Source organism: Alligator sinensis, unplaced genomic scaffold (genome assembly GCF_000455745.1).
Source record: "Alligator sinensis unplaced genomic scaffold, ASM45574v1 scaffold344_1, whole genome shotgun sequence".
In the NCBI taxonomy this organism is placed as follows: Eukaryota; Metazoa; Chordata; order Crocodylia; family Alligatoridae; genus Alligator; species Alligator sinensis.
Genome location: NW_005842427.1, coordinates 734095 through 759257, shown reverse-complemented (window position 1 = coordinate 759257; position 25163 = coordinate 734095). Strand labels below are relative to the sequence as shown.

General features: G+C 45.5%; 1 protein-coding gene across 1 annotated transcript in view; it reads left to right on the top strand.

Annotated features, from left to right (window-relative positions):
- Positions 1–24463, top strand: part of CASQ2 (calsequestrin 2) — a 45119-nt gene extending 20656 nt beyond the window's left edge. The window contains exons 5-11 of the mRNA XM_006030168.3: positions 530–603; positions 3750–3880; positions 7836–7881; positions 15510–15564; positions 16846–16946; positions 17353–17427; positions 20939–24463. Coding sequence (XP_006030230.1) covers positions 530–603; positions 3750–3880; positions 7836–7881; positions 15510–15564; positions 16846–16946; positions 17353–17427; positions 20939–21121 — 665 coding nt within the window. The 3' untranslated portion in view covers positions 21122–24463. The remainder of the gene's footprint in view (positions 1–529; positions 604–3749; positions 3881–7835; positions 7882–15509; positions 15565–16845; positions 16947–17352; positions 17428–20938) is intronic.
- The last annotated feature ends 700 nt before the right edge of the window (positions 24464–25163 follow it).

Sequence of the window (25163 nt, the reverse complement as noted above, 5' to 3'; positions counted from 1 at the left end):
CAAAATGCCTTTGCATGCCACATTCTGAAACATGTGCCAGGGGTAGCCTACCCCTAACTTAGACAATATTTCAAATGCAAGACATTCTTCATCAGGTCTGGTAAATTGTGCACATCTGTATAAACTGTAACTCATTCAAGATCTATTTTTAAGTCACTTGAAGTTAGAAATGCCTCAGTATTGTTATCTGCAGCAGATCCTGATAGTAGAACTTTGAATTGCCTAGAACCTCCTGTATGAGAATCTCAGCATGCCCCACAAATATGACGGACCTCTGCTCTGCAGAGTAAGAATCATTCTCACAATTGTATAAACGAAGAGGCTGAGGCACAGAGCACTGAAAAGATTTGGACAAGACCACAACAGTTGACCCAGGAATAGATCCCAGGCTGCATGACCTCAAGGCCTTTGTCTTAAACATTACACCAACCTTCCTCCAATGGCACTCAGACCCCTGACAAGTCCCACATGGTCAGACACTTTTAGATTTTTTCCTGTAATTCCCTTTCTGATCTGTTTCCTCTTTTAGATTACAAGGCATTTGAAGAAGCAGCTGAGCACTTCCAGCCATATGTAAAGTTCTTTGCTACCTTTGACAAAGGGGTAAGTCTCCAGAGACCCCTCTTGAGAGTCCACACTGTCCCATGTGTTTAGCTGAGAGCTCAAGTCCGGGCTAACAAGGGAGCTGAAATGCAAAGCAATGACATAAAACAAACTCACTGCAAATGCAAGGGTAGCTTCCATAGTTCTGCTTGGAGAAGGGCCTCCAACTGGGAAATGAAGATAGTAATGACTACCAGGGTTGCCAACCCAAGCAAATTTTTTACTGACAATCTGCAAACTTCTTACTGGTGGTCAAACTTTTGTACAGACACATGTCTTTACTGATATATGTTTTACAGGATGCAAATGTAACTCTTCTGTCAGGTGCTCCCCTATTCCCAGCCCCCAGTTAGAAGGGCTGGATTCAAATCTAGGGGGTTTAACACTAACCATAGTAAAAAAGTAAAAAAGCATTTGGTTGTCAGTAAAAAGTTTGCAGTAAAAAAAATTCTCAAGTTGGCAGCTCTGATCGACTGCAGCAATACTTTTACACTGTGCTGCCCCTCCCCACCCTCACACCCTGATACTCCTGACTATACCCCACATCATGCTGCTCTCACCCAGCCTACCCCCCAGCCATAATCCTGCCAGACCTACTCACCACATCCTAGCATGGACCCCCAAAAGAAGACTACCAGTGACCCAGCAGTATTACAGACATCCTGAATGTAGCAGGAGCAGCAGAACTTGGGTGAGAGAATGCTCCCTGAAGGGTGCTGTGCTTTCACTCAGGCACCAGATGCAGCTGCTGAGCTCTGTCAATCAGAGCTTTTAGTTAAATGGTGACTGCTTAGTGTTTTTCCTGATGGTGAAAGTTTTTTTACTGACTTTACTGACAGCCATTTGTAGCCTAATATTTTACTGACAGTTGGCAATCTTGGTGACTACCCACCCCTCTGAGAACTGCTCAATGTTGATAAAGGGCCCATAGAGACATGTGGATGGAAAAGATTATATAATACAAAGAAATGCTGGGCTTGTTACAAAGCCTCACAGCACTACAATATACACTAGTCTTTGCAATATCTACATTTAAAATCTAATCTATTGCCAGGTTCAACATCCAGAGCCTGATTTCGAATGATTTCAAGTTCAGAGCTGCTTGTCTGGCCTGAGTTTGGGTCTGGCTGTTACTTAGAGAGAAAGGCCATTATCACAATTCAGATGCAGAGCTTGGTTTTGCAAGTTCACCAACCAAGTCTGAAGTACTTATTTTCTGGGTCTTGGGTTTAGGCCTTACTCTGACTCAGGCCATTGCTGTCAAAAGCAGCAATTGTTTGCAAGGGTTGGTCTACATATCTGACAGATACTCTACTAAGGGCGTCTTTACATTTACTCTGGGCTGGGGGAGAGCAGGGATGGTTTAACTAAAGCTCATTTGATGAGTTTTAGTTAAAGCAGTGGTTGTCAACCGGGGGTATGTGAACCTTCAGGGGTACTTAAAAAGATCCTAGGGGGTACTCAGGTATAATGTGGCTGATAAATGCTGCATGTGTGCGCACAGCTGCAGCGCAGCATGCAGGCGGCCAGGACAGCAGCCGGGTCCAGCTGGTAAGTATGTTGTGAGGGAAGGGGCCAGGGCACCGGGAGGGGGCAGCTTGAGGCCCCAGCGGTGGGGGAGGGAGTGAGGCTGGGGCAGGGGCTGCCCAGCCGTGGCAAAGCACCAGACTGAGCTGCATGGGAAGCAGTTCCCACCGTTGTGCACACCCCAAGAGGTCATGGGGGACATATGCCCCCAGATCTGCACAGGGCATGGCAGGATGCTACTGCAGACTGGGTCAGGCTCTTCCCGGAGGGGGCTGGGCCAGGTTGTGCTCTGGGTGAGTGGTGAGGGTGCTAGGAGAGGCCTACGAGAGGGGCTGTAGTGCCCCCCAATAGTGCCTTCTCAGTGCCGCTGCTACCTGCTGTCAGCACAGCCCAGCCCAGCCACTGCTGGGGACAGCCCAGTGCCCACCCCAGCCAACAGCTGCAGCCCGCCCCACCCCACGTGCAGTTCTGGGGGCACATGCCCCCTGTGCCCTTCCAGGGGTGCACTTGGAGGCGGGAGCCAAGGTAGAGCCTGGGACAGAGCCACGGCTCATCTTGGGGGTGGGGGGAGGTGGCTCCTGCCACTGCACGCACCGCAGGAGGGCACGGGGGGGTGTGCCCCCAGATCTGTGTGGGGCAGGATGGAATATCACTGCGGGTTGTTCCCGGCGGGGGCTGGGCTGGGCTGGGCTGTGCTCAGGGCAGGCAGCAGTGGCACTGGGAGGAGGCTATGTGGGGGGCTGAGGCCACCACAAAATTTGCTGTTCCTCCCCCCATAACCTCCCCTCCCAGCACCGCCACCGCCCACCCTGAGCACAGCGCAGCCCAGCCCCCACCGTGAACAGCCTGACAGTGGCCCTAGCCCACAGTGGCAGCCCAGCCCTCCCCAACGCAGATCCGGGGGCACACACCCCCACCCCCATGCCCTCCTAGGGGTGTGCATAGCTGCAGAAGCCACCCCCCATGCAGCTCAGCCCTGTGCCCCGCCCTGGCTGGGCAACCCCTGCCCCTGCCGCAGCCCCACTCTCTCCCCCACTGCTGGGCCAGCCTGCCCTTGCCCCGTGGGCAGATCTGGGGGCACACCCCCCCATGGTCTCCCGGGCTGCGTGCAGCAGCGGGAGCCGCCACTGCCTCTTCACGCCCTCCGGACAAGACACTTGTGGCTCTGTTCCCCATTCTGCCCTGGCTGTGCAGCCCCAGCCCCACTCCTTCCCTCACTACCAGGGTCTTGATTCCCCCCCACCCCCCTCCACCGCCCCTTAAAAACAAGAAAAAATTATAAAGAGGTACCTGAGCTGGAACTTTGAGAGAGAAGGGGTACACTAGTTAAAAAAGGTTGAAAACCCTTGGGGTAAAGCACCCCCGCCACCATTTTGAAGCATAGGAAAGCTGAATATATGTGGCACTGAGGCTGCTGGATCATGATAATTAGCATGCTCCAGCATGCCCAATTAATTGAATCTGCTCCAATGCACATGTCAGAGCAGGTATTGGCCATATGTGTAGGTGCCCTAAGTGTGCTCAGGTCTATTGCTCTGCCATGAGGAAGATGTGTAGAGGCTTCTGATGGGCAGAGGCATTTTGTACTTACACCCTCATAACATCTGTGATTAAAACAGGTTGCAAAGAAGCTTGGTCTGAAGCTGAATGAAGTAGATTTCTACGAGCCATTTATGGATGAGCCAGTACATGTCCCTGACAAACCTTACTCGGAAGAAGAACTAGTCGAATTTGTGAACGAGCATAAAAGGTACAAAGACTGCTGTTCCAGGGCTGAGCCATTCAGGCCATCAGCACTGGACTAAGAAGCCTGTCACCTCAAGTTGCCAGGCCACTGCAACCAGTTCAATATAGATCGGGGCAAGCAATTATTTTGGGTAGAGGCCTGCTTACTGAGTTTCAGCAAGCCATCGAGGGCTGCATGACAGGCAGCCCAGGGCAGATTAATATTAATTTTCTAAATTTTTTAGGGGCCCCACAGGCTGGATAGAATGGCCTGGCAGGCCACATCCAGCCCCCGGGCTGCATTTTGCCCACCCCTGGTATAGATGAAGATTACTACTACCTGCCAGCCATTTGGTGGTTAATAAGACATTAAATGGGTGAGTCTCTGCTGCATCCCTAGCATACAAGTGTCTCCACCACAGTCGGCTTGGAGTAACACTGAGCTGAATTACAGACTGAATTGGAACTCAACTCCCCTTCCCAAATGCAGTCCTTCTCAATCAGAAGTAAGGCAAAGTCACTGTGTGGGGAAGCTTGTACTGTTCACACCAGACTTTTCTCTTTTTTTTTAGCAATAAGGAGAGCACTATTCTCCAGGACTAACAAACTAGCATCCAAATTCAGTCCAACAAACTACCCCAAGCAATCCTGACTATAGTCTCCTCCCCATGCTGGAAGCGACCTATGCTGAGTTCAGACCACTAGAGTCAGTAGCAGGAGTAGATTTCAGGAACAACAGGATGTTTGTACAAGTGGACCACTGAAACAAGCTAGTTCCTGCCTGCTATACTGGGCTTGGTCCAGAAGGGCGGTAAACACCCAGAATTTTCTGACTGAGTCAATTGGAGCTGGCTCCATGCTTTTAGGAACTGGGCAAAAACCCTAATAGCCCAAGACTCTGGACACATCTGCCTAATTCATTCTCATCTCAGAGCATGGGGTTAAATATATAGGTGTAGCTGCATATGGGGCATGGTGAATATATGTCCCTTTAAGAGTGCAATGTAATGAACTTGCATAAGACATCTCCCAGCAATAACATGATTGCCTCTCCCAACTGTTCTGCTTATCCAGTATTAATCCAATAGGATGTCAGGAGCTAAAACAAGATTCAAGAAAAATACAGTCCCCAATTGTATTGTAGGGTTAGATATGGGTTTAGACTGGTACTTTTTACTCACACCCTTACAGTTGAACTCACTGTTAAGCTTAGAGGCTTGAAGGACTTTCTCCTTGAAACTGTGAGCAGAAGAGCTGGGGGTGGGTTTCAGTTTCCTCTCAGGTGGGCCTATCCCTATTGCTGGTGTTCTACATTTCCTGAAGAGAGGCAATGTGGAAGGTTGACATCAGGTCTTCCTTTCTTTTTCTCCAAGTCCTTCTCTTCAATCAGCAGAAATAGGAATAGGAGGCAGAAATCACTGAGCCAAATGCCAGGCTTGGAAAGAAGATCTCTGTCTGCTCTTACCCATGAACAGTGGAAATGCAACAGGAAAAAAAATCTCTGGACCTCACAGATTTCAAGATGACAGGACAGGTTTGGTAGGAGAGAGGGGGAAACCAATAAACCATGGATTCTATCTGTACCAAGAACCAAAAGGGAAAAAGGAGGAGATTCTCCTGACATCAGGTGTCTGTAAAAACCCAAGCCATGGAGGTCCTGTCAGCTAAGGGGTCTTACAACTATGCAAGACACAGCCTAGAGGAGACTTCACCTGGAAATGGAGATGAGCAGGACTGTATGAAACATTAGGTTAAATTAGCAGTAGAATTCTATTTCCCTTTCCATAGCTGAGGACCCTAGGGTACCTATGTCTTGGCAACAGATGGAGTATCAAAGTCCTCCTCTCTACCACAGGCCCTCTGATACTCTCCCAGCTGAAGACCCATTTCCCACTCCACTAAAGAACAAAACCCTCCTAGCCTGCAGTCTTTTGACCCCTCACAAATGCTCTAACTTTGCCTCACCTCCTTTTTTTTTAGGGGTGTCATGTCATAGGGAAAATCTCTCAAATATACAGAAGCATCCAACACTTATTTTTATAGATTTCATAGATTTCTAGAGTTGAAAGGGACCTGGTAGATCATCGGGTCTGACCCCCTGCTCCAGGCAGGAAAGAGTACTGGGGTTAAGTAACCCCAGCCAGATGCCTATCCAATCTCTTCTTGAACACCTCCAAGGTAGGGGAAAGCACCACCTCCCTTGGAAGCCCATTCCATATTTTGGCAGCCCTCACAGTAAAGAATCTCTTTCTTATGTCCAATCTAAATCTATTCTCCTTCAGTTTGTGGCCATTATTTCTGGTAACCCCGAGGGGTGCCCTGGTAAACAGAGTGCCTCCTATTCCCTGCTGAGTTTATAGACAGCCACAAGAGTGCCCCCTATTCCCCAGAGTGCTGGGGTTAGGTAATCCCAGACAGATGCCTGTCTAATCTCCTCTTGAACATCACCAGGGTAGGGGAAAGCACCACCTCCCTTGGGAGCCCATTCCATATTTTGGTGACCCTTACCATAAATAATTTCTTCCTTATGTCCAATTTTGTGTGCTTAAAAACCCTTCCTTTGAGGCTTCTCCTTCATCTCCTAGCCCAGCTTCATCATCTTACTTTGCCCCACGAACTAGCAAAATCACAATTTTCTTCACTAGTGCATGGTGTCACTATTCCACTGAAGCACTGAAAGAAAGGGCGAACTGGACTCATATATTTAAGTGTATGTTTAAACCCCAAGAAAAACAGGGCAGAGAATCAGAAAGAGCCTCTACTAAATTTGAGTACAATTTCTAGGCAACCCCCCCTTCCATTACATATAAATGTGTGGGAGCCCAAAGAAGGCTATTCAGCCTCAAATGCACAAACTCCACAGAGTCATGACTAAGCCTCACAATGTACCCGTGAGAGACAGCAGGGAAGTATGGCCTCCACTGAAAGGACCAGGAAACTGTGGCAGGGAGCAGTGAAGAAGCTTAGCCAAGATCAGACAGCAGATTAGTGCAAAGCTGAGAACAAATGCCAGGAATCTTCATAGCCAGTCTTCATATGATTTCATAGTTTCTAGAGAAGATCCTTGTGTATTTCTATGCATTAAACTGGGAGCAGAATTTGATCCAGCGAGCCGTAACTGCTAGCTATGTCCTCACTTTCACAACTCTGTCCTTCCTAGTCCTGAGCAGGTAAGTGTCAGAATACCAAAAGAAGAGCAAAATCTGCATAACAGCACTGGTATAGTGGTATGTACAACATTATGGGACACTATGTTCTCCCAGGCTAGTTTCACAGCACAGGGTCGTTCTGAGGTTTGCATAAGCATTGACTGCTTATCTGAATCTAACCTCTCAGTTCTTTGGGAATTCTCATAGAGGTAGACTGGGCCAAATTCTGCTCTCAGTTATTTAAAAAAAAACTCACACCAGCAGAACTAAAGAGGGAATGAGGCCCATTGGTGAACCCAGGTCTGAGGCTTGTCACCTTATACTTTGTCGTCTTAAAAATGTAATGAGCTAAATTAGCTACATGCAAAAGGGACAAACTGTGGTGTCTAGAACCAACTCTCCTGAACATCCTAAAACTTAATGGCATCCTGAATGTCACTCTCTGAAAAAGTGATGTTGTAGCATGATGGTCCAGAAATGATGTGAGGCAAGGATTTCTTAGGGTGAGATCTTTTATTGGACCAACTATGTATTCTTCCTCAGGAGAATGTCTTACATTCAAATGACTGTCTAACTTTATCCCAACTACATAGTTGGTCCAATAAAAGATTTCACCCTAAGAAATCCTTGCCACTGTCTGAAAAACACAGCCACAGTGACCTCAGCAGGGTGGTGTCAGTATAAATGACAAGAGAGTTTGACACAGTAGGTGCCTTCTGCCCACACCCAGAGCAAAAGGGGCTAGGGAGGTAACCCAGGCCTTCTGCACTGGCACACAAGACATGAATATTCTGCCTGCATCTGATGATAAGGATCCTTTGTTCTTTTCAGAGCTACCCTGCGGAAGCTGCGTCCAGAAGACATGTTCGAGACCTGGGTAAGTACATAAAGGCAGGGAAGGTATCAATCTTCTGAAGCCTCTGGCTTTCAACCTGCTACATGACAGCTCCAAGCTGATCCTGCAGCAACATTTTTCCCAGAACCTTTTGCTGGGCTTACAGATTCACTGGCCACATTATGCAGCAGGGAGAGCTTCATGCTCACCTTCCAGCATCTAAGTCTAAATGGTATGTAGAAGAGCTTTGCTGCATAGAAACAGATGGTTGGCTGAGGCCTTGATCAGATAAAGGATAATAAATGCATAATGGTGAGAAGAGATAGAAAATGTAGTAAAACAGTATTAACGGCAGGAACTCAAGTGTTCCCATATAAGCTGTTCACAGGTCATTCTGGGTTAGACAAGCAGTTCTTCAAGTCGCATAAACAATTAAACTGCCATTTCTACAGTATGGAAGAGGAAAGGCTATTCTCAGGCCTGAGCTGGTTCAAGTCATAACTCTGATTGAGCCTCTAGCAGCAACTGCAATACAGTTATATTATACATCCTTGAGGAAGGAATTGTCTATTCAGCCACATTTTGCAGTGCAGGTGAGTCAGTCATGCAGTGTTGTTTCCAGATGCTATAAAGAACTTGAACGTTGTGAACTGTGATGCGTTACAGTCAAATACACCATTTGAAATTCAGGTTGGCATCCTTAGTTAGGTCTCTCACATGAGCAACAGAGCAACTATACCTTGATTGTAAGAGCTGTAGTATGACTAAGCTGCAGTTGAGAGGTTTTGAAGAAGTTAACTGCTGATTTGAAATATAAGAACACAGGCAAGAATTTCATACTCTGTCCTTCAACAAGAGAAAAAGAAGATCAGGGAAATTGTGGGTCCCTTACTGAATGGGGGAGGCAACCTAGTGACAGAGGATGCAGAAAAGGCTGAAGTGCTCCATGCCTTTTTTATCTCAGTCTTCATAGGCAAGGTCAGCTACCAGACTACTGCACCTGGCAGCACAGTTTGGAGAGGAGGTGAGCAGCCAACACAGACAGAAGAACAGGTTAGGGACTATTTAGAAAACCTGGATGTGTACAAGTCCATCAGGCCAGAGGCAAGGCACCCGAGGGAGCTGAGGGAGTTGGCCGATGTGACTGCAGAGCCGCTGGCCATTATTTTTTAAACTTGTGGTGGTTGGGAAAAGTCCTGGATGATTCGAAAAGGGCAGATATGATGCCCATCTTTAAGAAAGGGAAGAAAGAGGATCCAGGGAACTACAGACTGGTCAGCCTCACCTCAGTCCCTGGAAAAATCATGGAGCAGGCACAAAAGGAATCTATTTCTAAACACTTTGAGGAGAAGGTGATTAAGAACAGTCAGCATGGATTCACCAAGGACAAGTCATGCCTTATTAACCTGCTTGCCTTCTATGATGAGATGACTGGCTCTGTGGACGCGGGAGACCAGTAGATGTGATATACCTCAGCTTTAGCAAGGCTTTTGATACGGTCTCTTGGGTTTAGGGGTTTTATTTATTGTTTAAATATAGTTTAGATATCCAGGCTGAAATACTGCATCTGTTGAAGTCAGTGGAAGTTTGGGGCCAGATTTCAATGTTGGTCTATTATTGAGAGTGAACCTGGGCTTATTTAGTCTGGAGAAGAGAAGACTGAGAGGGGACTTAGTAGCAGCCATCAACTACCTGCAGGAAGGTTCCAAAGAGGATGGAGCTGGACTGTTCTCAGTGGTGGCAGATGACAGAACAAGGGGCAACAGTTTCAAGTTGCAGCAAGGGAAGTTTAGGTTAGATATCAGGAAATACTTTCTCACTTGGAAGGTAGTAAACACTGCAACAGGTTACCCAGAGAGGTGGTGAAATCTCCATCCTTGGAGGTTTTTAAGACCCGACTAGGCAAAGCCCTGGCTGGGATGATCTAGTTGAGGATGGTCCTGCTTTGAGCAGGGGGTCGGACCAGATGACCACCTGAGGTCCCTTCTAACCCTAATTTTCTATGATTCTATATACCTTGACTTTAGCAAGGCTTTTGATATGGTCTCTTGGGTTTAGGGGTTTTATTTATTGTTTAAATATAGTTTAGATATCCAGGCTGAAATACTGCATCTGTTGAAGTCAGTGGAAGTTTGGGGCCAGATTTCAATGTTGGTCTATTATTATTACCATACTAGCTGAAACCCGCAAAACATTTGTGATTAAATTTTTATTGCAAAAGTATTTCTTTAAATACAAGATTTTTAGTTATCCTTTGACTGAACACTTTAATGGAATCAACACTTCATACCCTCAAAAAGACTACATAAAGCTGTCCATGTGTAAATACAGGCTTAGGAATATAAATACATATTTTGTCAAAAGTCTGACCTTGTGACTTGTTTATAGTCATAGAATAAGAGGTTCCTTGTACACATGAGGAAATTGCCCCTTTTAGTGGTCTAATTGCCCTTTTTAATGACTTAATTGCGTAACAGTGTACACGTTCAGCAGCATGTTACAATTAAATTTTATAACAGTGTACGCGTTCAGCAATGTATTTCAATTTAAATGACTTTTTTACATAATAAATTAAAATACATCCCATGTATTTTAGTTTGTTATGTAACAAAGTACAGTGATATTCCTCATATATACAAGGGCCCTATCTGAAGAGGGTGGTGGGGACAGTGCACAGGGCGCTGGAAGCCTGGGCATGCTCAGGGAAGCTCAGACTTGGGTTTCCAGTGCCCCACGCACTGTCTCCACTTCCTCTGGCTGCCAGCACATCCAGCCACCCTCCTGCCACCTTCCTGGGGCAGCCATCCCATTCCCAGGCAGTCCCAGGTAGTGGAAAGGCCATAGGGACAGTGCACAGGGCACTGGAAGCCTGCCAAGCCCAAGCTCCCCTGAGCATGCCTGGGCTTCCAGCGTCCCATGCACTGTTGGATTCGGCAAGTGGTGCCTGTGAGTTGAGACTGTACCTGTGCAGGTAGCACCCCGCCTGGGCAGCCCCAGGGGGCACCGCCACTGCAGAGGGAAGCACCAGGCCTCCCTGCAGCTCAGGGGCTGAGTGACCCAGTGGCAGCTTGTACGGGCAGGCTCCGCCGAGGCAAAAAAACCCAAACAGGAATGGGCCTGATCTTTTTTTTTTTCTCCCAGAGCCTGCCTGCATTTACTTTGGAACAAGCTGTTGGCAGGTTGCACAGCCCCTGAGCTGTGGGGGACTCCCATGGTTCCCTCTGCAGTGGCGGCACCCCCCAGGCAGCACCCACCTGCTGGCACCCTGCCCGGGGCATCCCAGGGGATGCCAACGCTGCAGAGGGAAGCACCAGGGCAGCTCGCGCCCCGAGCTGAGGGAGAGGCAGACAGGCTCCAGGGGGAAAAAAAGGATTGGGCCCCTCACCTTTTTTTTACCTTCGGTAGAGCCTGCCCACTCCGGCGGGGGGCTCCAGTGCTTCATTCTAGCTCTGACTTGCCTGCATATCTGTTTGAAATGCCTCAGGATCTATAATAATAACATGCTTATTCTGTCTGTCCGGAGCACTCCAATTGGTTGTTTCAATAAGCACTGTGATTGGCTGCCAAGACAGAATAAATGTTTCTGGACAGACAGAATAAGCCTATTACTATTATAGATGTACTTGAATATAGAATGAGGTGTTGTGTCCCGTCCCCCCACCCAGCAGTGAGAAAATAGCTCTTTGTCTTACAATTGCATACAAGGAACCTCATTAAATACATTGTCTATCATTGAACTGCTACTCATAGCAGAATGTGCTCAGGAGTTGATCAGCTATGAAGTTGATCAAAACACAGCCAGGACTGAGTATGACTCCAAAACATGTGAGCCATATTGGGCATATATACTGATGGGAACCATTTTCTTGTGGTCCTTAAAAAAAACCAGGGAGTTACTCCCCCAGGAGGGAAAAAGCACTGGGCCTAAAGGTAGTGCAATACCAGGCTGGCACTTAGAAAGACTGAAACAAGCTCCAAAATACTTCCCTGGTACGAAAAATGCTGAAGGAAACCTTTTTTTTTTACCCTTAGAGAAAAAAGGGCAGGTGTTTCCTCCACAAAAAAGTAGCACAGGCCCTGGAGATACTGCACTACTGGTCAGCCCTGGCAAAGATGCCAATAGGCACCTACTACAAGAATAAACCAATATAACCTATATAAAATGTATGGTAGTGCCCCATTGTGCTCAGTCTCTTTTCCAAGTCATGGTGAGCAACTACACTGAATACATTTTGACCTTTTCTTCACTCCCACAGATGACATAAATGTCTGGCAAACATCACCTAGCTGGATCCCAAACAGTTCACCCAGAATCCCTCTATTGCCCCCTCTCTCAACCTGCCACATATGATTAGTGTGGCCTCACCCTCCATGAGGTGAAGCCGGACCAAGTTGCACTGAACTTCATCTGCATATATTTTTTTGGAGAATCCCAGCACTCATGACAAGACCACCCAGTTCCAGTCATGAATGGAGGGCTAATTAGCACATGAATCTTTTGTGAGGAGCATATCTGGAGTACACACACACAAACTAAGCAGTGCTGAGCTATGGGGTAACCATGGCTTGAAATGCTGCTGTCTCTGCTGGGGCCCAGCCCAGTGAACTATATGGTAAATCATGAGCCTTTTGGTTTTGAACTAATATCATGCATAGTTTTTACTTTATATAAGGAGATACAAAAGTTCTGCTTAAAAGTATGTTTGTGAAGTACCCCTACCAAGACCTGCATCAACTTAAAAAAAAAAGATAAAATGCATCAATTCATCTGTCATTTTTTAAATATATTTGCTCCTCATTTACATGTGCTTAGGGAAAGCAGCGTCTGACAATAGGAGAGGAGAAAGGGCTACAAGGAGATGAAGTTGAGGGGACAGAGGGCAAGGTGGGCCATCTGACCCCCCAGATTTATTTTCCCTGATGTAGCAGTGTGGGGGGTGCACATCCAAGGCAAACATCCAATAATTAGATTCTATACTTGGAAAAATATAACAAATTTGTAAATGTCCCATATCTAGAATCTAGTTATTAGGGGGGCATCTTATAATCAGGGTCATCTTATATTCAAGCAAATATGGTAAATATATTATAATTAGGCCTGGCAGAATTCCATTTTTATTTTTTATAATTTCAACATATAATATCTATGTTTATCTTTAAGCATTTATTTTGATTTTTATTGATTTAAATTTTCAGGATTTCATAAAATTATGGGTGTGGAGGCAAACAATTTATTTATGGCAAATGTAACTACTGTAGGACCTCTCCCAGGGACAGAGTTTGCTGAGCGACAGAGCTGCCTCTGCTTATCTGTAGCTCCCACATTCGTTTTGTCACTTCCTCTTCTTTTGTTCCCAGTCCTCTGGGGTTTCTGGGACTTGCAGTCCAAACTAAAGCCAGTATGGTTCTGCACGACTGCTCCCCCTGTCATCACCAGAGATCCTAGGTTTTTTTTTCTGATTTAAAAAAATCCCCAATTTTCAGTTAAGAACAAGTATCCCCAAATCCACCTTTTCCCATGATTTAAATGAAACGCCACTCTATATAAATCTATATATTAGTAAATCACAGGAAAATGTGGACTTGGGGTTATTTTTTTTAGCTGAACATTGGGGATTTTTTTTAATCAGAGAAAACCAGGATCCCCGGTCGTCACATGCTCTATCAGCCATCATTTTTCTTACATCCCCTTTCTATAAATTTCAATTATTAGCGATTTAAATATTTTTCATTGGTCTGTGAGTGTGCGGTGAGCTCAACATTTATAAACGTTTACCAATAAAAATTAAATCCTGCCAAGCCTAGTTATAATCATGAATCTTAAGGAAAGCAAGGATAGCCAGATTACTAAAAAAGGCTTGAATACAGAATTTACATCCATTAAATCAGAAGATTTTATATGAAAGAGAACAGGACTAGATTCTGGTCTCAGTTACCCAGATGTAAATCCCGAATAACTGCAGTGATTTCAGTGGAGTTACTCCAGGTTTACATCAGGGCCTCTGAGATTAGAATCTGCTCCCATTTGATCAGTGATTTTCAAACTTCCTGAAGTCATGGGACCCTGTCATTTCACTGCTGCCGTGGATCACCTACCCCCGGGTCCACAAGCCTTGTGAGCTGACATGGAGCCAGGCAACCTGACCTGGCAATGGTAACACACTGCCTCCTGGCCCACACTGCCATTACCCCCAACAGCCACGTGAACCCCGTGATGACCTGCCGTGGAACCCCCAGATTTTGTGGAGCGCAGTTTGAAAACCTTGTCTAAAACAGCGATTCTTAACCTTTGTAAAACTCAAGGCACCCCTCAGCAGACTCAAGGCACCCCTTCATAAGCACAAGGTACTCCTTTGAAAATGTCAGATATTAGTTTTCACTTGATTTTTGACTACAGAAAAATAACAGAGCCATTCTTCTCTTGCAAAGAACTCAGAAGGCCCACAGCAGGTCAGAATGTGTTTAAGAATATGGATTCATATGGGAAATCTCTGGGTTTATCTTGTGAATCATATTATTTCCATCCCTAACCATGTTAACATTGCTTGGCATCTGGCAGCACCCCTGGAAGTATCTCAGGGCACCTCCAAGTGTTGCAGCACCCTGACTGAGAATCACCAGACTAAGTTCTAAGATTTTGGTATTCCATCGAGATATGATCCTGCTCACAAATAACGAGGAAAAAGCAAAAGTGCAAGCTACGCAGCCTCTGATCTGATTCCTGCAGTAAATCTGTTCAAAGGGTCCCTGTGAAATTGCAATTTCCCCAAAGAAGCTAGCAAAAAGCCAACACTCGCTATTGTTTTTAAAGATAATGTTTTCCACTTAATCTTTTAGCACTTTTTTTTGAGTTTTTCATAGTGGTTTTGTCACCTCTGGACTCAAAGGGGAAAAAAATTAGCATTTAGATGGGAGTTCTTTTCTCACATTAAAATCAATTGAAATGGAAACTGGGAATGAAAGAGGGTGAGGAAGATGCAGTTCTTCCATGGGATAATTCTGAGGCTATATTCAGAGCAGGTACATGACAAACAGCCTGACAGACATGTCAGCCTTTGCCAACACCATTAACCAAGCTCCCACTTACAGCTTTCAGGCAGAAAACCATTCAAGTTCCTCTGGCTGCTCTCATATAAACCTCCTCCAGGTCTGTCAGAGACACTTCCCACCACTCCCATGCCTCCTGCAAGGACAATCCAATTTGAGTGCCCTTGCAGAGCCCCCAACCACACTTCTTATTTGGACCGCCTCACTTCACACATTACACAGAAGGCTGGGTTGGCTTATCTGATGCCACTGGTACCCCTCATCAACCCAGAAAGGGCACCTGTGAATGGGGTATGGCATGGTCTCAGCCCTACATTCTGGCCGCTGGCAGCACAGACACACTTGAAGAAGCTGACAAATATCTCTGTACTAACCATGTTCCCAGAGGGAAGGAGGTCCTCTACAGAAACAGTGCCTCTCTCCATCAGCTCATGGAGCCGTGTTTACTTCTCTCTCTCTTTCACTGGCAAGATGCTCTTCTCTTCCTCATCCTCCTCATCCAAGCACTCCTTCTCATAGCATCTCCTTATTTCCAAATGCATCCCACATCAAGCCAACCACCCTCTCACATTGCCTTCTCCTCCTCCCTCCTGAGTGGTCAGTAATAGTCTTGTTGTCCACAGGAGGATGACCTGGATGGAATCCACATCGTGGCCTTCGCTGAAGAGGATGACCCAGGTAGGAGACCCATTTTCCCTTTCCTGGCTTTGCCCACAGAAAGAAGGAAGTGTATTAGGATCAGCTCTGACTTTTATTATGCTTGACTGATGGGAGTCTCACACATGGTCTCCCTTCTGAGAGCCCAAAACCTTAATTGTCCTACCTCCTTTTGCTGATCACTGTGTAAGTGTAAAAGAATACATGGAGGTGACTCACTTGAAGACCCTTTTGCTCTCTTCCTTATTCCTACTTGGGTTCTGCCCTGCCCGAAACACAACAGGACAAAGGGAAGTCTCTACCCGTCAGAAAAGCAGCCATGAGAAAGTTTTGCTCAGAAGGAGGCCTGTCTTCTGCCTTTCAGTTTAACTTTAATAATTTACCTGGCATGATCAAATTTCCCAGAGCAAATGCAACCTGGCAGCAGGCTAGCCTGTTGGACCAGCTCAGCAGCCTTGCCTCCCCGGAGCCATGAGAATCCCACACCCAACCTAGGAAGCAGGAGACATGTCTTGCAGTGATCAGGAACCAGGACATTCCTGAACTTTTAACTGGGGAATAAATATATGCCAGCAGTTGCCCTCACTCTGATTAAACAGCAAGGATTTTCAGTCTCCTTGATTCAAGGCTTAAACTGGTCACCAGCAGAGGTCAGAAAGAAATTGCTCTTCTCTCTAGTACAGCATGGCACAAAGCATAATCAGACTACCTCTTCTATAGTTTTTGACACTGGCCACTGTTGGAGATAAAATAATACACTATATAGGGAAATGGTTTGTTTTGCATGGCAGATACTGCCCATTTACTGCAAAGACTGAGGAACTTGGCATTTAGGATTCTTATTTCGGTTTTCCACCCCTCCTCCCGCCAGCTCTGCCACCAATTTGCTATTGGATTTTGAGTGAATCACTGAGGGTGAGTTTTTGAAAGCACGTAAGTGATTTAGGAGCACAAGTCAACAAAAGTTCATTGGATTTGTGACACTAAATGGGATAGCTTTTATTTAAAAAAATCCTCCTTTCAATCATGCCATGCCTTGATTTGCCCCTCTACAAGAAGGGGATAATAATAGTGACCCATTTCATAGAAGGATTATAACACTTCATTTTTAATTTGAGGAAAGGCCCTCGAAAATTTTTATCGTGGAGCAGCTATAATCTTAAGACACACAAAGTAGCCAAGAACTTTATAAATGAACAGGAGACCTGTCCATCATCCTTAGCCTCGAGGTTGTAAAAGCACAAGGAGTTTGTATCCCTGTCTTTGTGTGATTGGGACATATTGGTTCATGTATCATTTCAGATGGCTATGAGTTCCTGGAGATTCTGAAGCAAGTTGCCAAGGACAACACCAACAACCCTGACCTGAGCATTGTGTGGATTGACCCTGATGACTTTCCTTTGGTGAGTGGCAGAGGGTCATTTCCCTCTTTAGCTGAGTGTATGTGAGCCTGTCCATCACCACAGAGCATGCACAGAATGTAGAGGAGGAGAAAAAAAAGACATGGGAAAAAGCTGAGAGGTAACGCATCAAACTGTGAGTGACCCCTTCTGCATCCGTGTTCCAGTCAAATTTGCATGCCGGACTTGATGAAATTGCTCTTGCTTTTCTACTTGTAAATGGATGCTGTAGGGGCAACCCCAGTGGTTGGCACATTGAACTGCTACACAAGACAACCCATACTGGATTTCCAAGGCCAGACTCCAAATTCAGTGCGGCATGGTTGTTTTTGCCATCAGCCAGCTAGATAGATTAGTAGGAAGAGGTTGTTTAAAGAGCCTTGGCTGAGCTTCTCTTTCTTTGCTGCAGCTTATCACCTACTGGGAAAAGACCTTCAAGATTGACCTATTCAAGCCACAGATTGGAGTGGTAAATGTCACGGATGTGAGTATCACAGGCACAGTAAATCTGATAGTTGTAGACTCAGAGGCATGAAGAGGGGCAAGACTCAGGGTGAAAGTCTGAGCCATTGAAGTCAATAGGATTTTTGTTGTTGGGTGAGTGGGACAAGGATGGCACCCCTATGTACTGAAAAGAATACCAAACACCTGGACCAGTGGGGTGGGTGAAGCTGGATTTTGAATATCTCAGGCACATTCACATCTAGAGAATTGGTTTGGTCACAATTCTCCTACCTAGACATCTGAAGACCACCTCTGTCCTGTGCAGAGTTGTTCCCTACAGCCTGTTCTTCATCCATTTTAGTTTTAATGACTCATGCAGTGAAATTTCCATCATTTCCCTTGAAATCTTCTTCCACTGGTCATTTGTAATCAGGTCCTCATTGAATGGCATTTTGCTGGTCTCAGCAGAAAAACAGAGTAGAACTTAAGGGTGGAAAGAGGGAAGAGGGTACTTGCAGGGTAAAAAAAGAAGGGTAGAATTTGGCTGTGTAAGGAAAGATGTTCACTAACAGACAGCTGCATAGGTAAAAATATCTTTAAAAAGCTTGAGGAGGCAATATAAGCTGACACGGGTGGGAGCACCTTGCAAAGGATCTCCTATTGCAAGGATTCTCCTAGGCTTCCATCCCACTGGGATACAATGGGGTCCACTGGTACCTTGGAGAATTTGATTCAACAGGTAGTATAGCATCAGTAGGTGTACCTGCCTTTACAACCACTGGCAATCTGAGACCTCCAACTGAGACCTCGGCATGGGAGGGTTGGGGTGTTAACACAACAGGGAACAGAAGCAGTGGACCAGGACACACCAGTTGTATGGAGTGACATGTCTGGTAGTAACCATGCCATCCTATTCTCTCTCTTTTTAATGGGCTTTTACTAATCCCTAGTTTTCTATAGGCTTTACACAAGCTGTAGGCAAAGACTTTCCTCCCCAGCTGCACACTTCCTGTAGCCCAAAACCAAAGGCCCTTTTCAAGCCAGGTTAATGTTCAATCACAAAAACATTCCTGACTCTTAAGAGCTTGAGTTGTGACGGGGAAGGGGAGAAGGCATAATCCTGGTCAATGCCAGAGGCAGGCAGGGGGACTGGGGAGGGGAACTCCTGTCCTATCTATTCAACAGGCACCTCTCACACATTCCACAGTCCAGCCAGCTTGGTATGCAAGGGCTCGGCCCTGCCTTCATCCTGCCTAAAAACATGCCCTAGGGCCTTAGCGCTGCCAGCAGCATTAACAAGCCCCCTCTGCCACTTTGCATTGGCTGGTAAAGAGCCCCACAGCAAACCTGGCACAGAGCAGGTCATGCAGAGGAAAAGGGGGAGTTCTCTTCAGCTGCTTCTTTCCCTGCACATGCACACCCATGTCCAAGGTGGGGGCAAGCACGAGGTAGCTCTGGGTATGTACAGCAAAACCGGAAGCAGAGCAGCACTCCACAAACACATGGAATTTCCCTTGAGTTGGCAATGTTTTTAAGCCCTGCCACTGTGTTACCATAGAGAGTGCAAATTAACTCAAAACATACCCATGTGTTACCACCGCAGCTGCTGAGTCCACGGGGCTCAGCACCTCAGAGGATCAGAGCTTGGGTGACTCAGTCACTGCTGTTGTGACTTGCTGGGGTCTCAGGAGCATTAAATCCTAGTATTAAAATGTTCATTTTTCTACTATGTAAAGATTTGTTCCAGGAACGTGTAGCACTAATGTCAGTTTGCCAGTTCTTTGTGCATTTTTTGACAGTTGCTTAGGGGCACAGTTCTATTCCCAGATCAACAATCAGCTGTAGAGTCCTATGTACATCATACAAAAAGAGCATGATAAAAGAGACCTCTCTCTTCATTCTGACAAGATTATCTAAGAATATCTAACATAGAAGCTAAATTCACAGGCTTTTGTAGGGAGGGCAGTTAAAATCACTAAAAGGAGACTGTATATAACATGAAGAGGGGCTATCTAGATGGATAGTTGCTTTGGAATCAGTCCTTTTGAATGCACCTGTTCTCTTAATGTGATATCTGCAGTTAATGGCATCACTAGGCATCTGAATCTTAATTTGAATTCGTGGGAGGGAGGCATCTACACGTGTGCTTTGCTGCAGATGATTAATTAGCTCCACAGTAAAGTGCCACCATTGACTCTTCATTCCATCCAGGAAGAGCACACACCAACTGCTGAAGCTTCCTTAGCCTGACGAAGGGTTTTTGAACCCGAAAGCTTGCTTAATAACTATTCTCCAACCATTTGGGTTGGTCTAATAAAAGATATCAAATTCACCCAAGGAACCTTGTCTGCCTATGTCCTTAAACCAACACGGCTACAACCCAAACCCCTGCACCATTGACATGTGGCACTATTAGGCAGGAGTAAACTAATTAACCCTGCGGTAGGATAGTACTGCCTGACCCAAACACTATCCTATGGCGGAGTTATTTACTCTGCCGCAATGCACGTGTAGATGCTGAAGGGGCTGGCTAGGGCACAAGGGTGCTTCAGTGCAGAGGCTGCCTGCCAATTAGCCCCACACTGTAGTACCCTTGTTCCCCAGCCAGCCCCTCCACAGCACATTGAATTGGGGGGGGGCAGCTCCAGGCTGGCAGACTGACCCCCCAGATCTCCTGTCAACTGGGACTGTGCCACCCTGACTCAACGTGCTATGGTCCTGGGCGCACATGTAAATGCTGCACCCAGGAGCAATAAACTCCAATGCAAACTGCATTGGAATTTATTGCATCACATTGGGCATTTATACCATACTTCTCTGTCCTGCGACAAGCCGGAGATCCGCCACTTCGCAGCAGACTCTATTAATCAAGTCTGCTCCATGCATGAGCTGAGGCAAACCACACTGTGCTGCGTGCAGTTGTATAAGCAGCAAAATGCGTGTCAGTGAGCAGAAAATGGCAGCAGCGCGCTTTTGAACTAAAGCCCCTCCACTGTGTTTTAGTTCAAAAGTGCGCTGCCACCATTTTCTCTGTGCTGCCGTGCATTTTGCCACTTATAGAACTGCAAGTGTCACGGTGCCAGATGCTTTTCAAAGCACCCAGTGCTGTGGTGCTTACATGCATAGAAATGCCCATTAATATCATGTGTAGGTACACCCAGGGAGAGATACAGAGGGACTGATGGACATGTAAAATAATCCCAGCACTCCTAGGGATAGACAATAGGAAAAAAAAATCTCATCCAATGGTGTGGTATTCTCTGGCTGATTCAGGCACTTAAATAGCTTTAAGAATAGTTTAAGAATGCAACTATCACAGATTTAGTATGTCAGACCTCCTTGTGGACTAATTCTGCCAGCCCCTGCTGCACATATAAAATAATCCACCATTCCTAGGGAAAGGCACAAAGTAATCATAGTGCCTTCTCAGAGAAGTTAGTTAATCTTACCACCATGAAGTATATGAGCTAATCCTAAAACCGCCCCATGTTAGAAGTGAGCTAATCCCACCTTCATTCCATGTGCATCCCTCTTCTTACCTGTCCTTGCAGGCCGACAGCATCTGGATGGAAATCAAGGATGATGATGACCTGCCCACAGCTGAGGAGCTGGAAGACTGGATAGAAGATGTGCTTTCTGGGAAGATAAACACTGAAGATGATGACGATGTTGACGATGATGATGATGACGATGACGACGACGATGACAATGATGATGATGATGATGATGATTAGATTTGACTCTGTATGATCTGAGTTCAGGATGCTGACCCATTCTCACTTGGGGCAGGTGGCTGTCCCCCATGAGTAGCTGTCCCACCAACTAGGACATCTAAAGACTCTTTCCAAGTATCATTGGACATCGGTTTGCTCTTCCTTTCTTCCCTGACCCTGCTCTCAACCTCCTTGCCGAAACGCTTATTGGCCTGATTTTCAGCAGTGCCGAATAACCACAGGGGAACGTCCACCACTGCCCCACCAAGCAGCATGGTTAAGGTCACAGAATCCTGAAAATTCCACTGCAGGAGTTTAGTGCTACTTCATGGACAGTGCCATCAACAACAAGTTGTTTTTTGTTTATTTTATCCTGATAAGTATAACTTTTCAACTATCCACATCATAAAGGAAAAGTCCCCTGGTACAGACCTATGGAAAACACTCCCACCCAAACACATGAAGCTTGCCCAGATTTGAGAGTGGATCATTGCAAGCTCTAAGCTAAGGTGAGGTTGAGAAAAAAGTAGAACACCAGATCTTCAGGCTCCTGAACTGCATGAGTTCAGGTCTAGGTCTGAATCCACACTCTGAGGCTCAGATTCAGTGTGTCTGATCTGAAACACTGGTGGCTTTCAACCCCAAAGCTTTGAAGTAGTCATGATCCAGATCTAAACTCTACTACTCTGACCCAGCTGTGTCATAGGTGGAACCAGAACACCATATAAGAGCTCCATGTGGGAGATTTGCACCTGGATCTGAATTCTGTGGGTCAAGTCTATCTCATTTTTCAAATGAACTTTGACTGTGTTATGGTTGTTGCACTGAGACATATTGGAAATACGATCTGAGAGCACAAACCCACCCAGTTACAAACCAAGAGAAACATCCCTAGGGAATCCATCCCATTCTGCATGACTACAACTCAAGAGGTCCCTGCGTGACATCTTTTTCCATGAACAGTACGTTTTGGGCAGAAAGGTCATTCCAGCTGTACCAGATATACTGGCTAGCTGGATAATCTTGATATGGCACCCTGCAGTGAAAGGATTCAGGTTGTTTGGCCTTGAATTAATCATGACTGATTTTCAAAATGATATTCCACTTAGATGCATTCATGTATTTTTGGTGCTATGGGTTTATCTTCTTTTTGCTGCCAACTCTATGGGCCAGAAGAGCACTAGTTTTCAGTCCAGGGGTCACTCACAATGAGAAGGTCCGTGTGACCAAGGTCCAGTGCTGCTATCCATGTGAAACCCGCATGCTGGCCCATTTGACATCTTTAGGTCTCCCAGTTCCCCATGCCCACAGATTTCCATTGTCCTAGTCTTATTGGGTTCTATGCAAGCACAACTCATAGGCAGTCTAGGGATACTTTTGCCCTTTTATCTTCAGATTGTTCTGTCTTGTTAGCTTAGTTTGGGTTTACTTCTAACCTTATCAGAGAAACAGCCTGTGGTTCCGATCTTACTTATGCAAGAAGGAATCCAGGGTAATGATTAAAAATCTGTGAAATTGATAAGGTAGAATTAATGTAAGTGGGCTGAAAATCAGAAATCAGTGGCCACTGTATTAATGTAAATTAGCCTATGGGTTACTAAATTGCCCTCTGTGTAGGTGAACTGCAAAGCAAAAAGTTACATATTGTGAATTTGCCAATGTGTGTGTGTATATTTACCCTTTCCTGCTTCTTCATGTTGTATAAAGACTGATCCAAAGGTTTAAAATGTATCTGTTCAGGAGAGAAGGAGGGGAAGGATTTTCTATGTATTTACATCTGGAATGTCGGGATTTCAAATTTCACTTCGCTTTCAAGGCTGAAAGGCTTGGGAAAACCTTTGTAGATCCTACGGGAAATGTCATGTGAGGCTGTAACATGAGTTGTGCCTCTCATTGCTTGCTGGATTGGGGTGGAGAGGTTACATTTTAGTCCTTCTCTGTCAGCTGAAGGGAGGGATACTGCAGCTCTGTCTGCAACTACCAGCAATCTTCTTGTTCAGGTTCTGCAGAGTTCTGCCTGAGGTCCTCAAGCACAAGAAATGAGGACCTGAGGATATGGACAGACAAACAAATTGTAGCACGTTAAAAGGACTCACTCACTGCATGTCAGCTGCTGTGCTGTAGCTGTTTTGTGCATCTGCTTCTCTCCCATGGTAAGCGAAAGCTAAAGCAGGCAAGTTTAGCCTTGAATGAAAGAGGGCTGAGTTACCAAAGTTTAGCTCCCAGCTACTGCAGGGTAGGAGCAGACACATGAAAGTTACCACAGAGTAGATATGTAGTACCCCACTTTTACCTCACTGTAATTTCTTCATCTCTTTGAGGCACCAAATATTTAAAAAAAAACACCCAAAAACTGTTTTTGCATCTGAAGCCAGCTTTCTGCATTCTAAGTATAGGAAACAGCAATGCCAACATTTTTCAGCTTTTCCTCTTCATTTGCTATTAAGGGACAAATCCTTCTTATGTTGCTCATGAAGAAGACTATATATTTGCCTTTAACAATTCTCATGAGTAAGATAAGTGGGAATCCACACTTCACAGTTGATCTGTTCGCCTTATAGTTTACAAGGATCATAAGCATTTTTGTACTCACAGGTCATTGTATTAACTGCAGCTCCCAAGGATTAGCCTGGTTATAAAACATATTTTAGTCACATAGAAACTGCTTGCATCTTTCTGCAGTTATGAAGTGCTCTCATGAGCTGTTGAGGGATACAGGCTACAATTCCTTACAATGGTCTGAATTGGCCCATGGAAGCATTTTAGAATCCCAGAGAGGGAAGGCTCCTGAATGAATATATTATTAAGCACAGGCACAAATGGGCAATTTTGAAGTGAAATTAATTTTGGTAAACAGGAAGAATAAAGGAGTTCGTTATTTGAACCGGGCTGAAGCCATTGCCACTGTAACAGGCAATGCCCGCTAGCTTCCTCTCTTCCAACCCTTTTCTACTCTAAGGATTGGTCTACATAAAGGTGATTTGCAGCTGGCAGTGTATGGCAAGGGAAGTTCCAAGGTACTCTTACACTAATACAAAGGCATTTTATAGCAACAAAGGCATTTTTCCCTTCTTCTGGAAAAAAGGGCACTTCAGTTTTCCTCCTGTTCTTGCAGAGGTCAGTAATGGTGACTGGTCAGATGGGTTTCAGTGCTTTGTAAATTGGAACATAAAGCTTTTGCTTTATATTATAAAATAAAAGGCTAATTCTGCAAGTGTACTCCCCATTGTCCATGCAATTAATGGGGTTTTTTTGTACTATCCTTTCCTCCCCGCTCCCAATTTCCCTAATGTGGCTTCTCCAGTTCTCTTCACCCATGGATCAGATCTTTTAAACTTTAATTAAAGAGCTGAAGATGTTTAATCCTCTCGTCTCACTCTTCTTTTAAAAAGGAATGCAATTTTAAATGAAGGAAGAAACTCTAGTCAGGATTGAAAGCCAGAAACATTTAGAATCCCCCCAAATATTCAGTAGCTTGCAGTCTCTTTTCAGTGATTTTCCAATTCTGGTTCAGTCAGTGCCATTTTACAGCGTAGGACAATATCTTATTCTTCTTTGGGAAGAAAAGGCTGATTAAAATATTGGTGTGTCATGGTGTGCCCCACCAGCTTTTAGCATGGTCTGAGCTGGGATTGGTGGGAGATTGGTGTGCTTTGTGCTGTGATTGGTGGGACACTTAGGCAATCTGTATTGTGATTGGTGGGAGGCTATTGTGATTGGTGGGAGGCTATGGTGTGCCATGCTGGGATCAGTGAGCAGTTGGTGTACTCCCTGCAGTAACTGATGAAACACTGGTGCACATGCAATAGTGTGATTGGTGGAATATGGGATGGTCTCTGCCATTGACTCTGCCAAGCTATGCTATGCTATGCTATACTACCTGTACCACTGACAGGAGGTTGTTTGAGGTGCTGTGCGCTGTAGCTGATGGCTTTTAGTCTCTTGCTCCGATAACTGCTTCCTTGGTATTGACCTATCATGCATTAAACAGCTACCATTCAGCTTTTCTGATAAACAGCTAGAAAGGATTGCCATTGCTCATGGATGGGAGATGAGCCTTTAC